A 17,556-nucleotide genomic window follows, 5' to 3' on the forward strand; every position below is an offset into this window, starting at 1 on the left:
GAATACTTGTTCTGCTGATAGGAAAAAAAGAACTGGATGCAAACGAGTCTCTACACCAAAACAGGACCTTGTTTTGAAGCACTTATGCTTTAAAAACTGTAAAGCTTCTTCATCTGAGCTGAAAAGAGAATGGGAAGAACATACAGGAGCGGATGGACCCCGAGCAGTGGAAGTCAGTTATTTTCTCGTTTGAGAAGAAATTCAACCTGCATGACTCTGATGGGGAGACAAACGATTTGCTGTAGACATGGTGAAGATTACTTCCAGACTGTATGGTGTCTACAGTGAAATTCCCTACCAGCCAAATGATATGGGGGTGCATTTCGTATCATGGAGTAGGTCACCTGCAGTTCATGAAAGGTTCTGTAAATGCCAATGGATACCTGGCTATATTGGAAGGCAAATTGCTGCCAATCATTAGAGACCATTTCAACCTGCCAAGTAACTGCATCTTTCAGGATGACTGCTCCTTGTCATCAGGCAAAAAGGGCGCCTCTGTAGCCAGGTGGGAAGGAGCAGCAGTGCGTAGCACACGCTTCTTGATTAGACCGGGGTTCGAGCCCGTCACCACCAAATATGGAGGATGCGGAAAGGTCAGGAATGACCACCGCATATTCACGGAGCAATATGGCCTTAGTTGCTAATGCTCCTAAAAACCAAACAACAAACATCAGGAAAAAAAGTGTAAGTAGGCATTAGAGGTTCGACAGTAATGTGTTTACATTTGTTACAGGTGAAAAAAATGGTTGGAAGAACAGTCCATTATAACTGTTAGCTGGCCAGGAAACAGCCTGGACCTGAATCCTATAGAGAACTGTTGGCATCGTGTGGAATCTGCAGTTGCCAGAAAGAAACCAAAGACCCTTCATGAACTTCAGGAAGCCATAATTCGTGTTTGGAACCATGAACTATCAGTTGATTATCTTCAGAAATTGATCTTGTCAATGCCTCAACTGTGTGCTGCTGTCATCAGGGCCAGAGGTGGTTCGACTAAATATTAGTTTGCACCTGATGAACTTTTCATTTGGTTTTTCATTTAAAATGATAAACTGAACCAAACTGAGGACTTCTGATAACATTTCAGCCATAATTGTTGTTTACCAAATCTGTATAAAGGTTGCAAATGCTCATTTTGAAATATTTTGACTAAAGGCACCTGTCAAATATTAGCATTAGCATTAGCATTAGTAGAGGCATTTGATGCAAGAAAGCAAGCTTATGCAGCATCAGCCAAAAAAAAAAACCCACTTCCACTTCACCCCTCTGTTCGTTCAAAATACCTGTCCAGCTGAGCCTTAAACTTATTTAGGCTATCAACCTCCACCACAAGGGATGGAAGTCTGTTCCACCAACCAACCACCCGCTGGCTAAAGGCAAATTTCCGCACGTCTATCCTACATCTGTCTTTCCTCAATTTGAATTTATGCCCTCTCGGGTGATTTTTCTGAGCTAGAGGAAGAATCCCATCAGCATTGAGCATGCTTAAACCATTCAAGGCTTTATACACCTCTATCAGATCACCTCGCTGGTGCCTAGTTTCCAGACAATGCAAAACTTAAAAGCCTTTCTTCGTAAGAGCACCCCTTTGTTCCATTCACTAATCTTGTTGCCCTTCTCTGTACTCGTTCCAGCAGCTCTACATCCTTCTTGAAATGAGGCCTCCAGACCTGTATACAGTACTCTAGGTGTGGCCTGACCATCGCCTTATACAATGGAATAATCACCTCCTTATCCCTGCTGGAAAAATTCCTGTATATCATTGACAATACTCCATGAGCTACTCTTGCAGCCCGTCTGCACTGCTCAGAGAGCTTCATATCTGCCTGCACAATTACCCCCAAGTCCCTTTCATTCTCTACCACTGTCAGTGTAGTACCACAGAGTTGATACGTTGCTCTGGGGTTGCTGTTTCCCATGTGTAGTACTTTACATTTGTCAATGTTAAACTTCATTTGCCACCTCTCAGCCCATCTGCTCAACCTTTCCAGATCCTGTTGCAGCAGCATAGTGTCAGTAGTGTCCTTGACAACCCTGCCAACCTTTGTATCGTCTGCAAACTTGGACATTAAGCCCGATATACCATCATCAATATCATTTATAAATACAGAAAACAATAATGGACCCAACACTGAGCCCTGAGGGACTCCACTAATAACATCAGTCCACGATGAGCAGTGTCCATTGATTACCACTCTCTGTCTTCTACCCCTCAACCACCCCTTTATCCATAGCAGCAATTTGCCTCCAATGTCACACTGCTCCAATTTGTGTAGCAGTCTTCCATGTGCAACAGTATCAAAAGCCTTTCTAAGATCCAAGTATATAATATCAAAGTTATTCCCTGCATCCAGTTCTTTTGTGACTGCATCATAGTATCCAATCAAGTTGGTCAGGCAAGACTTCCCCTTAACAAAACCATGCTGTGTCTGAGCTATAACTGAAGTCTTGTCTAAATGATCCTGCAGTGCTTCTTTAACCAGTGCCTCCATTAATTTTCCTGGAACAGAAGTTAAGCTCACAGGTCTATAATTACTTGTGTCAGCCTTTGATCCTCCTTTGTGAATTGGGGTCACATTTGCACATTTCCAGTCTATGGGTACCTCCCCTGAGTCCAAGGAAGCTCTCATAATTATGGCTAAGGGTTTGCTTACTTCCTTTGCTGCCTCCTTTAATATAACTGGATAGATCCCATCCACCCCGGGTGCCTTTCTTGTGTTTATCTTCAACAGTTTCTCCTCCACTTTACTCTCAGTTATTTCAAGATTCTGTAGCTTACTGCTAGAGTTGAATACACCTCTGGCATTACCCTCGCTGAATAAGTCCTCATGTGTGAATGTTGATGCAAAATATTCATTTAGTTTGTTAGCTACCTGAGCAGGATCATCAACACTTGACCCATCAATATCAAGTGGACCAATCTGATTCATCCCCTTCCTTCTTAGCTTTGCCTTTAACTATTAATAAATATCTTTTGTTTATATTTCTATTTGTGATGCCAGTCATTAATGTAACATACCATTGCAAAAAAAAAAGGTCAGAAATATGAAATTCCTAGGTGATGCACTTTCTTTGAACACCAAGGTATATCCAATCAGAGATAAATGATTAAAATTTAAGATGGTGTCTTCTTATAGAAATTATGGCAGAAGGAAATATCAGCCAAATAGATATTCAAAGCAAAATTAATGGTAATGGCACTTTAAGACTGACTGAGAGGAAAGTAGATCGCTGACAAAAAAAAAAAAATAAGCACCACAACTAACCAAAAAACATTCAAGATTTCTCTACTTCATAAGTTCCTTATTACTATGATTAACAGTCAGCTGTTCCTATGAATATTTGAATGCTAGTTGTATTATGTTCACTGTGTGTCATGTGGGCATGCATCCCACAAAACAAAAACTAAATCATATTATGAAGAAAGAAAATAGAAATGTAGACTTAGCACCATGTGTTACAACCTTTTATTATTATTATTTTTAAAGATCTTTGACTATTGTAGAAAAAATGATCATCTCAAAAGGGATTGTAATTTACAATATTAAATCTATATTATCCATTATTATGTTTTTTGGACTTCCATATTTAATAAACTTTTGTTAATACATATAGTGAATTGTTTCTTTCTCAGTTTACTTGACCTGCATAACTGTTAGTAATACCTTTCAACCTTCTCATAAACCATAGTGTCGCACTATGGCCATATATGCTGATGCACCAAATAAATCCCCAACCAACCAACCATAAACCATAGTAGCAGTGAAGACAACTGGATTTATACAATGTGCACTTAGAGATTATACTTTTTTCAAGAAAAGAATCATAATAATAGACACACAAGAGGAATTGGAAAACCCTTTTTTTATTTTATGGAACTTACTGCCTTACTGTTTGCATTGTGTGTGTTTTTTTTTTTTTTTGTTTAAAATTTAACACAAGCAGTAAGTGTTTTTTTTTTTTTTTTTTTTTGGTGTGTGTATGTGTAAAAGTTGACTTAAGCAGGTAATTTCCATAAAACAAAATAAGGTTTTCCATTTCCTCTTGTCAGTTCAACACAGAACTTAAGTTTATCCACAAATGATTATTAGTAATAGATGTACAGTACAGCTAATTACTTGTGATTAAATGTTACAAGTAAGACATGTTAAATGGCACCTCCGTAGCCAGGTGGGAAGGAGCAGCAGTGCGTGGCACACGCTTCTTGATTAGACCGGGGTTCGAGCCCGTGACCACCAAATACGGAGGATGCGGAAAGGTCAGGGAATGACCACCACATATCCCCGGAGCAATATGGCCTTAGTTGCTAATGCTCCTAAAAACCAAATAACAACAACAACATGTTAAATGTAATGGTTCATCAATTAACACAATGTGAGCTTATTTACTTTATCAGAATATCAGCTGCATGGTAAGTACTAATGGCTTTGCCTTTACGATAGTGTTTACTTCATGATAATGAAGATTTAGGGGTTACTACAATTTATGATAATTAGTGAATTTAGGGATTACTACACTGAGTGGACAGAAATCATGGGATACCTATGTAGTAACAGGTAGGTCCACCTTTCGCCCGGATAAAGGCAGCCACACGGCGTGGCATTGGGTCCACTAGTTCACAAAAGCTTTCCATAGGTATTTCCATCTATGCTTGCTACAGTGCTGTACATAAGTCCTAAATCAGTCACATTTCTGGCTGGAGGACCCAAAGCTCGAATGGACTTTTCCACAGCATCCCAAAGATGTTCCACAGGGTTCATGTCTGATGAACAGGGAGGCCATTCCATCGTAGTAAAATCTGCAGAATGCTCCAAGTGATGTTCTAGTCACCACAGCTCTACAGAAGGTGCATTGTCCTACTGGAAGAGAGTCCATTGCCCTGTGAGTGCACGTTGACCACGAAAGGATGCAGATGGTCTGCAAGGATGAGCATGTAACCTGGACAGTTCAGGGATACCAACATGTGCCAGCTGAACACACCCCAGACCATTACTGACAGTCTACCTGCCTGAACAGTTCTTTGTTGACATGATGGGTGCATAGCTTCATGAGGTTTCCACCAGATACGCACCCTCCCATCCACTTTAAACAACTGGAAATGGGACTCATCGGACCAGGAGACCTGTCTCCAACCATCCAAGGTCCAGTGCTAATGTTCTTTTGCCCAGTTGAGACGTAGAGTCCTGTGTCATTTTTAGCAGTAGGACTCTGGTGGGTCAGTGGCTCTTATAACCTATTGCGGCTGATGGTTTTCGTGGAGATGTTTCTGGCACCTCCCTCGTTGAAGTCGGCAGTAATTTGTGCCACTGTCGCTCTCCGGTCAGCTGAAACAATGCAAGACAGATGGCGACGACCACGTTCGTCCACCACCTTTCTCTTCCCCCAGCACTGTCCACAATGAGATGTTATTCCAGAAATGGTGTATTCCCAATACTCTTGATACTGTCGATGGGGAATGTTGCAATTTCTGTACTACCTCCGTGATAGAGTGATTCATGTGTCGGGCACCCACTATCATCCCTGTTTCAAAGTCAGTTAACTCACAACATTTATCCATACTGACATTGAATTACTGTCTGTGTGAATGAAGTGTACCTATATGCCTGCCAAGCAGGAAGTTTGCCCTTAGCAAGAGGGGGGACAGCATTGCATTGCTCAAGAACCACGTATCCCATGAATTCTGTCCTTTCAGTGTACAATTTTTATTTAACATTAAAATTAAACAAGCCAAAATTTCCACATATTCAATGTGAATCCTGACCTGAAACTTTTCTCATTGTCACCTCATAAACTATGAAATAACACCTCAGGCTGTCCATTTTTAATGAACTTAAAAATGGACAACAATTAAAAATTTTCCTTACGATCCATTCCCATACCCAGATGAATGAGAATAAGAGGCATCAGTGCGTTGTGTTGGTTGAATACTTTGAATTCCAAAGCATCACTGTTTTTCTCAGTCATGTAGTTTACAAAAGGGACACAAAAAACATAGTATTTAATTAGTGCCCAGCTGCATATGTCTGACTGCAGATTAAATATCAAACTCATTTAAAATATTTCAGGGGTAAAAAATCAAATACCACTATTTTACTATTCCTTCGAGTAATTTGTAATGCTATAAATTGTATTTTGTTGGTGTTTTCTGCCCTTTGTTGTCTCATTTAAGGGCATAATTTTCAATTTCTTACAGGAACAAGATTATAAAAAACTAGCTCAGGAAGCTGTTGAAAAGGCTGTGACAGTTATATCATCTGGTGGTTGGAGGGTAGAGAAGTCTTTTCAGAATGATGTTATATTCAGTCAGCAGATTAAGCCATATGGAAAGGTCTTCAAATTTGTTGTACGTATTCAGATAATGTTTAAGAAAGATGCAAAACATAGAGATTCGATCCTTTTTACATAAACTTTTTAATTTTTCTCTAAAAAAGTATAATAGATAAATAACCTTCATAACATGAATTACAAAATTTGTTTTTGCTTTCATAATGGTTAGATGCAAACTAGTCCACTATTCATGAAACATACAGTAAACCCTTGCTAATCTGGTTACAGTTAATTCGGATCAAAATATGAAAAATTGGGTTCACAATTGAGTACTTTGAAAGACACTTGGGATTTAGGAAGGCAGATGAATCACTCTGACTGCACAGAGAGAGAGAGAGAGAGAGAGAGAGAGAGGCGGCGCATACATTACATTATTTTGCGTGTTCAGTATCTTTGTTGACTCTGAGTCAGATGGATGTTATTACTTATATCGCTTAATTTGCATACTTCTTTATAGGTATATACATATGTGCAAAGTTAACATATTTTTTATAATTATGGGTTCTAAAGAATTAAAAAGAGGAATAAAAAGAAAACACTTTACAGTAACTATCAAGCTCAAAGTGATAGAACAACTTGAAAATGGTGTTCCTGGAAAAAGAAATTGCTGAAGAATTTGGTATTGGCCAACAGGCTGTGTCAAATATTGAAAAAGAATCTATAAAGACATTTCCTTTAAAATTTGATGTGGGGAGTGATAAAAGCAGTATCAAATAGACAGGCATTAAAGCCAAAATAAGTGTTGCTGGAAGAAGCTATATTTAAGTGGTATTCACAGCAACAATCAAGTGGTGTTGGCATGTGATGCCAGCGCCACCTTATAAATGTATAAAAATACAATACATTTATCCATTGATAAATGATAGATGGAGATGGAAAAATGTATTGTCTTTTTATAGTTTTTAAATAAAGGCTGTACAGTAATATTTTTTATTTATTTTCATCAGTGCTACCTATACAGGTGACCCTCGTATAACATGGTAGTTTGGTTCCTACAAAATCTCGTGTAATGCGAAACCGTGTTATATGGAACTAAGAACCAGTACAAAAAGGGGGGTTATGTTCCAAAAGCTAACAAAAGTATGCCATTTTTTTATAACTATCGGAAACTTTATTTTTATAGTAGTAATAACTTAATATTTTAACTTTAATTTTATAATAGTAGTAACTTAAATAGTAATAACTGAACAAACGTCTTACCTTACAAACTGTGATACATTATATGTCAGATAATGTACGTTCATTTAATTTTCTTCCTCTTCATCGCTGCTAAGCACAATCTCTTCTGCAGCATCTAGATTTCTTGTACCTTCTGCTCTCTTTAAAAGTCACAAACTGCACTCTTAAAAGTCACAATTATTTTTTATGGTCTCAAACAAGCATAAGTTCAATAGCACAGAACCTAACCCAGGGATCTTCCAACAAAATACAGTGGACCCCCACTTTAAATATGTGAAAATTGAAATATTTTCCAGTTAGCAAAATAAAAATAAATTTACGCTTACATACATAGCTTAATTAATATGTACTGTAATATGTACATACTAATTGATATTTCTGTTCGCTGACTTTTCTTTTTTTGTTGTAAAATTTAAAACAGTAAAAATGATAAGCAATTAATAACAAAGAACACGGCATGCACAACAACAAAGAACACAGTTGCAACAAACACGCTACGGATAATAAGTTTCTGAAAATTTATTTGTTTTTTTATATGATTTGAATATTTTATGGAGGGGAAACACATTTCACCATAACGTGAAAACCCACAGAATTCCAGCTATCAACACTTTTGCAAATGCAAGAAGATCGAGTTTACTACCCATTTATAATTGATTACACTAACAGAAAAGACCAGTAAACTGGAAACTGCAAATTGTTTTTATTGTTTTATGGTCATGACCTCCAGAAATGTGCTTTATAAAAAATATCACGAAGATGATAACAACTAGCGAGTCAACAGCAGGGATTCACAAAAAGGAATGGAAACATTGAAAATTACATCTAAAATAATAGCAGCATTTTACCAGCACAAAAGCTCAAAAATACCGTATTATGCAAGATTTCCAGCAATTCTCAAACAGTGTTAGAATGAAACCATGTTATATGGGGGTTGCCTGTATCTTATTTATTAAATTTTCCATTTACATATTTATGTTCTAAGTTTTTGTTCTTTTAAGGCTATCTTTTGCTTCACTAATCTGGATTATTGCTTAATATGGATTAGCTCCCCCCCCCCATTAATCCAGATTAGGAAGGGTTTACTGTACTTATGTTCCAAACCAACTGGAAGCATATTGTTTCCTGGAAGATTATCTACTGAAAGCTGGAAAATTTAAATAAGAATTGGATTGTTTATTATTGTTTTGCAATATTTGTGGTTTACAATTAAATAAAATGGAATTATATGTTGCTATCCATAAAACTTTCAGTTTGATTTTGCCTAATGCTTCATAGAAAATGTGAATTAACTGCATCTTAGTGATGAAATGTATAAGAACTTATGCTTACTTGAACTTTTGACAACAGAGGAATAGGTCCTCATAATTTTCTGTCTTCACGGAACACTGTCAATATGACAACAGTTAAGTTGGCATGTGCAAATGGCAGATTTTGTAGTTAGGTTATTTAGTATGTTGCGACATAATATTTCAACATTTTATGTTAGTAATAGTCTCAAGCTTGCCACTATTTCAAAGAAAGCAGAAGCTGATGTATATCATTAATATGCGCCTCCGTAGCCAGGTGGGAAGGAGCAGCAGTGCGTAGCACATGCTTCTTGATTAGACCAGGGTTCAAGCCCGTCACCACCAAATACAGAGGATGCGGAAAGGTCAGGGAATGACCACCACATATCCCAGCGCAATATGGCCTTAGTTGCTAATGCTCCTAAAAACCAAATAGCTAACTAACTATATCATTAATACATATAGAGTCAAAGTTTTATTTTAATATTATTTAAAGTTTGTTTCTAGTTGCAAGATGACCCATAACTATTTTTAATTATTTAAAAATTATTCATATTTATTGGTACTAATTCAATTAACACATTGAATGATGACAAGTTAATGGCATTCACATTCAGAGTGATATTTATATAGGGATGATTCAAAATATTCATAAATGATATTATGAAAAAATATAGCATTTTTTTAAATGCTATATGTTTTCATAGTCATTCTATGAATATTAAAGCTTCTTTTTTACATAATATATTTTTTTTTATTTGAGTGTTAAACATATTCACAATTCATGTTTTCAATCTAGTCTCTTACAACACATCACCTCTTCATTCAGGTAAAATGCTTATTCACAAAGGTCCTTAAGTTTTGGAATAGGAGGAGCAGTCACTAGAAGCCAGACTTACTAAATGGGGGTGGGAGTACTGAGGATTTAAAACCCTGCATCTCTGATTGAAGATATTGCAACAGTGGACTAGTATAATAGTGGAAAAGGACACCACAGTGCAACTTACCTCACCACTCTTGATGGCTTCATATTTTCTGTTAAGCATGCATAATACTAGCTATGATTGGAACTGCATGCTCAATATAAGCAACAAGCACTACTACTTTAGCACCACAAAAAAACATGCAGGCCCTTGCTTTACCTTTTGATCAGGCAACACAGAATTTCTTGGATGGGAAAATGATGTATATTTCCATGATGCTTGGACACAAAATTAAAATGGTGTGTTTGCATCTCATTTGTAGCTATGAGTCCAAAAACAAAGTCCTCATGGTTTTCTGCAAAGATCTCTTGAAAAGATATTCTGATGTCTTCACATTGTAAGCTTTCCTAGTCATTGGTTAATGCTCTTGGAACCAATAATGTGGAAATCTTTCTCGGCTTCAATTAATCATTCAGTGCACTATGTGCCTTTTTTGATGATCTTTTACCATTTATCTCATCTACTGTTTTCAAATTGACAGATGTTGATGACTCAAATGGTACTCATCTTTGTAAGGTTCTTCCTCCTCAAATTTGCATACCACATGTCAATAATGGATTACACTGGAGCAAGCTCCCCTGTTGTTGCTAACACATCAGCATGAACCTTCATTGCAGACATGCTGTTCAAACAGATAATTATAACAGCATGAACTTTGAATTTCTTGAAACATAGAGAGACATAGCTTCCAAAAATATCTGCAGAAAAGAAAAACTCTTATCAGCACAGCAATACCATTACACAAGGATGCATCTACCAAATGATAGTTCCTACATAGTTTCAGCATTGTCCCGAAATAATACATGTAGGTTATTCTCTGTCCTCCCTTACAGTATAGTGATTTCACTACTTGTTTGTAGAGGTCTAGGTTTGAGTCTCACCACAGATGAGGAGTTTCTATAGACTTTTTCAATTGGGGCTATAGTTCGAAGCGGGGTTCCCCTATAAGTTATCTGTATTTTTCAGGCTGCAAAACATGCAAATCAGTGAGTGAATGCACACTTGTATAGTCATAATACACAATGGCACCATGTGGTCTAAGCCGTAAATTTAGCTTAGATGATATTGTGCAACAAGAACATCAAGTTATTCTAAGAATTTTTCAAACCACCTTGTTATAGGGTTGGAGAAATACTAGATATTTTACATATCTTTCAAGTAATTACCCCTTTGTCCTATTATGTTTCTGGAGGGCAAACAACTAATCATTCAGCTATGTAGTTTGAAGGCAGAAGACATGGAGTACTGCATTTTGTCTGAAATTATCATGGCTCACTTTAGTAGCTATTAGGTTATTATAAAAAATGCCAACAGTGTTGGCAATTTATTCCTGTGAAAGTTTGCATACTAAAACAAATTACACATGGTTCAAGAATAAAAATCATCAAAGGTTTTTCTGCACAATATGTGGGTTCCTTAGGTCACCCTGCAAACATCTGCATGTTTGAATTCCAGCCAATCGTCATACAGTGCATTTTTATCAATTGATGATATTATCAATTGATATAGTATTATATCAATATTATATACATTTTATCAATTGATTTGTATATGTGAGGGTGAAGAGGACCATTTCTAGGGTTATGCAGTATATGGCTGTGTGTGAGTTTAAAAAAGTACCCTTTTATTGCTGAAAGTTTATTATTATGAAAGTAATTTTTTTCTCCCTTCAAGACTTGCCTCCTGCGTTGTTGATGGATATGCAATCCTTGCTCATTTGAGCAGCCCTGATGGTAAATCTTTTCTGCCCTGTGTGCCAAAAATAAGCTGAAACAGAAATAAGTTTTTGCTTGTCACAAGGGGAGAAAAAAAAAAAAAATTAAGTAGTTTTTATTGTTATAAAAAAAAGGTACAATATGAGAACTTGGTTGCTGTATAATTCTACATACAATTACACTTAAGATTTTCAATTCCAAATGCACCTTACAGACCATAAAACAATTTGTCTTCACGTAAAATAGTACTTTTTTATAATATAAACTAGTTATGGACAATGCTATAGAATTTGGAGAGGTATTTCACTGCAGTATTTTAAATCGGTCAAAATTCATATGCTTTACTTGTGTTCGATTTCAATCAGTGATTTTCTGTTCTCACTTAAGACAGATTGCTGAGCCCTCGATGCTAAGGCTTAGGCTTATGTTCAACTTAAAGACAAATACCATTATCCACAATTCTGCCTAATATATATAACCTGCCAACTGATGAGAAGTATGCTAAACAATTAAAAAGATATTAGTAACTTAGATAGAATCTTGGATAATGGTATTTGTCTCTAAATTGAATATAAGCCCAATTTTAGTGCTGAGGACTCTGCTTGATCTTCAGTGAGAGTAATAAGTCTTATTACAATTTAATCTGATTATAGGCTTGTTCAAATGATTGGATTTTTACTTCCAGATATTTGTTATCGTATTAATATTTGGTACAAATTTTCTTCCTAGGGTATGGCTGAGATATCACCAGAAAATCTTTTGTACGAACTTTACCATAAGGGAGAAGATGTGCCAAAGTGGAATCCAACTGTCAAAACAATTAGGGTAAGAGTGTATTCTAATTTTTTAATAAAAGTTTACTAGCATTTTCAACGGATAATGTCTTTATTGGCATATCTTATTGGAAAATACATGCATAATCACATGCTCACTATATGGTAAGCATACCCTTTCGTGTTCTTGACCAATCTTTTTGCTCACTGAATTACTGTGCAACTGAATAATTAGCTCCCTGTCCCTGTCAAAATTCCTGTATATCATTGACAGAACTCCATGAGCTGTTCTAGCAGCCTGTCTATCTTCTCAGAGAACTTCATCTCAGACTGTACAATTTAACTTAATGGTAATTGTCCAGTGACAGTTTAGATTTGTTATGCTGGGGATTATTGTTGCTGATATGTAGTACCTTGCATTTATCGGTTTTGCACTTCAATTGCCACTTCTCAGCCATCTGTCCAATCTTTTAGGTCTTATTTCAGTAAGTATGCCTTGATTCCTCATTAACTACCCTGCTGACCTTTGTATCATCTGCAAACTTAGACAATAAACTTGATATGCCTTCATCAGTATTGTTACTAAGTATTGAAAGCAAATAGGAGGACCAGCACCAAACACCGAGGAAACTTCACTAATAACATAAGTTCAAGAAGAGCAGTGCTCATTTATAGCCACCTTCTTTCTTCTGCCACTCCAACCATCCCTTTATTCATAGCAGTCAGATTAGTGGGCGAGTCACAAACTTTTGCTAAGTACACAAGAATCACATTAAAATTATTAAAGTATAATATTAGTACTTTTTTAAAAAATTTTCCATATCCAAAATTATATGTTGTATTTATAATTTGGATATGGAAAATTGAATGTTTAAATAAAATGTTTGAGTATACTACTGGATAAGCACTTTTTTATTAATTATATTTGTACTGGGTGTGTGTCGCTCTTTTGAAAAGTTTTTGTAGCCTCACAATTACAGAGAACAGTGTGTTAAATTAGACTAGTCCTTTTTTGTTTATTCTATATATATAAAAAAAACCCATGTAAGTCTTATTATAGATATATGTATACTTTCAATACGAAAAACTGAGAGAAGCCAAAATGATGGATCACGGATTGATTTATTTTCTACAGTTTAGGTGGATCATATAGAAACATTTGAGGAATTTTGATCTAAAACAAGTTTTCAAACTGAACTCCATAAGAGCTTATTGGGCTCCTCAAGGGTTTTTATGAGCGAGAGAGAGAGAGAGAGAATTGATTTCACAATCTTTGTTATGTTTTTTTTAATGAAAGAGAGAGATAATGTAAGTAAAAAAGGCTGGGTTGAAGTTCTTAAAAATATTAACAATATTTTAATACAAATTAAGAAATGTACAAGTTTTGGAACTGCCTAAAAACAGTGATTTTTCAAAGTGTGTTCTGCCAAACTCTAGGTTTTCACAAAGGATCCTATAGACTCTGTAAATGTTCTATTTATTATCTATCATTGGTTTTTATTTAATTTGTACATCTTTACAAGGTGTGGCTATTAAATAACGAGATACATGTGCAGCCACTGCAAACTACATGTCACCAGTGAAACAAAGGTGCAGCAGTTGACCTTGAACCTTACCCTGGTTGTCTGCTAAGTCACATTCCAACACACTCATTCAGTTTACAGCGAGATGGGTTTTCATTACCTTGTGTTTTTTGCAGTTTGCCAGAAAAATGACAGACAAAAGAATTGAACTCTGAATCAACCTCAAATTTTGTAATAAAACTAAAGAAAACGCCGACTGAAAGTTATGAGTTTATGACAAGTTTATGCAGAAGATACCATGTCAAGAGTTTGCATGTTTAAATGGCATAAAAGATTTTTAGGATGAAGAGAAATTGTGGAAGGCAATGAATTACCAGGCCATCCAGTATACTTGGTCCACATTTTAATAATTATAATTATGAAAATGTAGACCAAGTAAGGACATTGATTAGAATTAAACGTTGTTTAAGTATTAGAATGGTTGCATCAGATATAAATATGGACAAAGAAACAGTTAGACAAATTTTAACTGAAAATTTAGGCATGAGAAAAGTGTGCCAAGATGGTGCCAAAAATTTTGAATTTTTTATTTGAACCTGTTATTTAAGGATATTGCCTAAACATCATTGTTGTTGAGAAAGGAGGCGGATGCCCCCGAAAGCTACAATCATTGTTTTATCGCTTTTAACCTTTATTATATTTTATTGTATTTTAAAATTTCATCATAAATTTTATTTTGTAAGTCAGTTTTTGTAAATATTATTTTTTCAGTATTAAACTATTATAGTTAAACGGTTGGTGTACTTGTTAAAAATTTGTGATATGAATCATTCTCCCAACCTTAGAGGCCTTTTTGAAGATAATTTTAAATGAAGATCAAAGAATAAGAAGACTCCAAGTTTGTGAAGATGTTTTGAATAAAAATCGAAGATCCAGACTTTCTGAGTTCGAGGTTGGGTTGGAGGTTGAGAAGATGAAAGAAGATATTTGTTAACATTAGACTTGAACTTCTGTAGACTGTAATTTTCGGAATATACGTATGAAGGAAGGTTGTTCCAGAAAACGGCAGTTGAATGAATAAACGAGGAAGATGATACTGTACAGGAACTCCCCGACTTACATAAGGGTTGTGTTCCGTGGAACGCTACGTAACTCGGAATTTCCCCCATGTTTTTTTTTTTTTTTTTATGAAAACCCCAAACACGAAAGGTATTAGAACCTATAGTACTTAGTACCATGCTTGGGTTGGAGGTTGAGAAGATGAAAGAAGATATTTGTTGACATTAGACTTTAACTTCTGTAGACTGTAATTTTCGGGATATACGTATGAAGGAAGGTTGTTCCAGAAAACGGCAGTTGAATGAATAAACGAGGAAGATGAAAAGTTGGTTCTGTGAGTTTGAAGTTGGACAGTAAATGGATGTTGGCTGGTGGCAGCACGTGTTCAGACTGTTTTGAAAGAGAGCAGGAATTATAGAAGCCAATTCAGAAGAAAAGTGCCCATGGAAATATCTGTAGAAAAGGCATGCAGCAGAAAGAGTACGTCTATGAGACTGTGTGGAGAGACTCTGTTAGAGAGGAGTCATTAATTAACCTAACTGACATCTTCTGAATGGAATCTAGAAGCCTGAGAGAGGTTTTGGGGGCACTGCCCCAGATGTGGGAATAATATTCCATGGTAGGGCTGATTTGCGATTTGTACAGAGTGAACAGCTGTTTGGTAGAAAAGTAATGCCGAGAATGAAAGAGAAAACCAAGTTTTTTAGATGCAGAGGAAGCAATATTTGTAATGTGCTTGTGCCAAGAGAGATTAGAAGTCAGGGTAATCCCCAAAAGAGATATATCATTTTGCCTAGAAATCGGAGTGTCACCAAAAATATAAACATAGGAGCAGAAGAATCCTTTTTGCGAGATAAGACAAGACTGAGTTTTAGAAGGATTGAAATCAACTAAGTTGTCTCGACATTTAAGGAATTGGTAGCAGATATTCAAGAAGTTGAAGCTGATTGAGCAGGGCAAGGTTGCTCAAAATGGAAAGTGGAATGCAACGTGCTATCATCGGCAAAACTATGGATAGGATTTTCAGTCAATGGAAGGTCATTAATATACAAGAGGAAAAGAGTGGAGAAAAGAACTGAGCCTTGGGGGATACCTGCATTAGTGGAGAAGTTAGAAGACAGAGAGCCATCTACCATCACCCTCAGTGAGCGATCAGAGAGAAAAATTGGTTAACCAATTATAAAAAACAGTTGGCAAACCATAAGATGGAAGCTTGTTTAGAAGACCTTTATGCCAAACACGATCAAAAGCCTTTGAGATGTCAAGAGCAACTGTTTGTGTTTCACCAAACTTTTCCATTGAATTTGTCGTAAATGAGTAACAGAAGCCAGAATATCACCAGTGGATTGACACAGATAGAATCTATACTGGCGATAATTGATTAGACAGAAGGTTTCTGGGTAGTTTAAGAGTTGGTGGTTAATTGATTTCTCCATTACTTTAGAAAGAGAAGTAATTGCAATGGGACAATAATTGGATGGGAGGGATTGTTGCCCTTTTTAGGAACTGGCTGGATATCAGCAAATTTCCAATCAGAAGGAAAAACACTTTTGGAATAAGAAAGTGAAAAAAGACAGCAAAGAAAGGAGTAAGTTCGGGAGCACAGGTTTTGAGAACAAGTGGAGAAATACCATCAGGACCTGGAGCTTTTTTTGCATCATGATTCGTCAAAATCCTTCTGACTTCCTTTTCATGGAAGACCACAGGAGGCATTGAATGGAGCATGTTGGGAATAGTGGGAGGTGTTTTACCAAGATCATTAATACACGAGTTGGAAGAAAAATGAGATGCTAGCAGGTCAGCTTTATCCTTGGCTGAAGTGACAACAGAACCATCTGGTTTTGACAGAAGTGGAAGCAGAGAAGGGCAAAAGTTGCGGCCAATAGCTTTGGCAAGAGACCAGAATGCTCGGCTACCATTTGGGCAAGAAGCAAATTTTCTACTCTTAGCTTTTTCAAACTCTAGTTTGGACTGATTAATAACTGCTTTACAATTGTTGCGAGCTTTGGTGTAGGCAGAAAATGAAACTGAAGAATTAGAAACAAGCCAATTATGGTATGCAACATTCTTCTCTTGATGAACAGCCTTAGCACATTTACTGGAAAACCAAAGTTTAGATAAAGGATGAGATTTTAAAGTAAAGTGTGGAATAAAGGATTCCATTCCTACAAGGATAATTTCACTGACACGATCTGAGCAAACGTTGACATCAGAAGTTTTGAAACAGTAATCTGACCAAGGAAAAGAAATCTTGCAGGTCATCCCATTTTGCTTTATTGTAATGTAAACAATACAAGGTTTGGGAATAGTCATGAGATAATGGTTCCATTGGAGGAGAGACAATCACTAAGTTGTGATCTCAAGTGCCTAAAGGACCACTCACTTCAACCATGTGCTTAGAAGGGTTGTTTGTGAGAAAAAGATCAAGTGTGTTGGCTGTATGGTTAAGATTGTCCGGTATCCTTGTAGGTAAATGAACAATCTGTGCAAGTTTAGTAATTGCAAAAGCCTCAGCATCTCGACGAGCTGGGTCAGTGTGACCAGAAAACTGAAGCTAGCTGGAATTGTGAAAATTAAAATCACCAAGGAAAATTACCTCACTGTTGGGAAAGTTTGACTGCAGAAAGTCAAGGTTGCAAAGAGAGGAAGTCAAAGAGCTCCAAGTGATTAGTGGATTTGGAAGAACGGTAGAGACAACAGCTGAATTTGAC

General features: G+C 36.4%; 1 protein-coding gene across 1 annotated transcript in view; it reads left to right on the forward strand.

Annotated features, from left to right (window-relative positions):
• The window catches only part of LOC150075183 (stAR-related lipid transfer protein 3-like), a 179,416-nt gene that overhangs the window by 119,587 nt on the left and 42,273 nt on the right, over positions 1-17,556 (forward strand). The window contains exons 9-10 of the mRNA XM_090388230.1: positions 6,191-6,340; positions 12,220-12,315. Of these exons, the coding sequence (XP_090244356.1) occupies positions 6,191-6,340; positions 12,220-12,315 (246 nt within the window). The remainder of the gene's footprint in view (positions 1-6,190; positions 6,341-12,219; positions 12,316-17,556) is intronic.

This window comes from Mastigoproctus giganteus, chromosome 14 (genome assembly GCF_048544385.1).
Source record: "Mastigoproctus giganteus isolate SK-2022 chromosome 14, ASM4854438v1, whole genome shotgun sequence".
In the NCBI taxonomy this organism is placed as follows: domain Eukaryota; kingdom Metazoa; phylum Arthropoda; class Arachnida; order Uropygi; family Thelyphonidae; genus Mastigoproctus; species Mastigoproctus giganteus.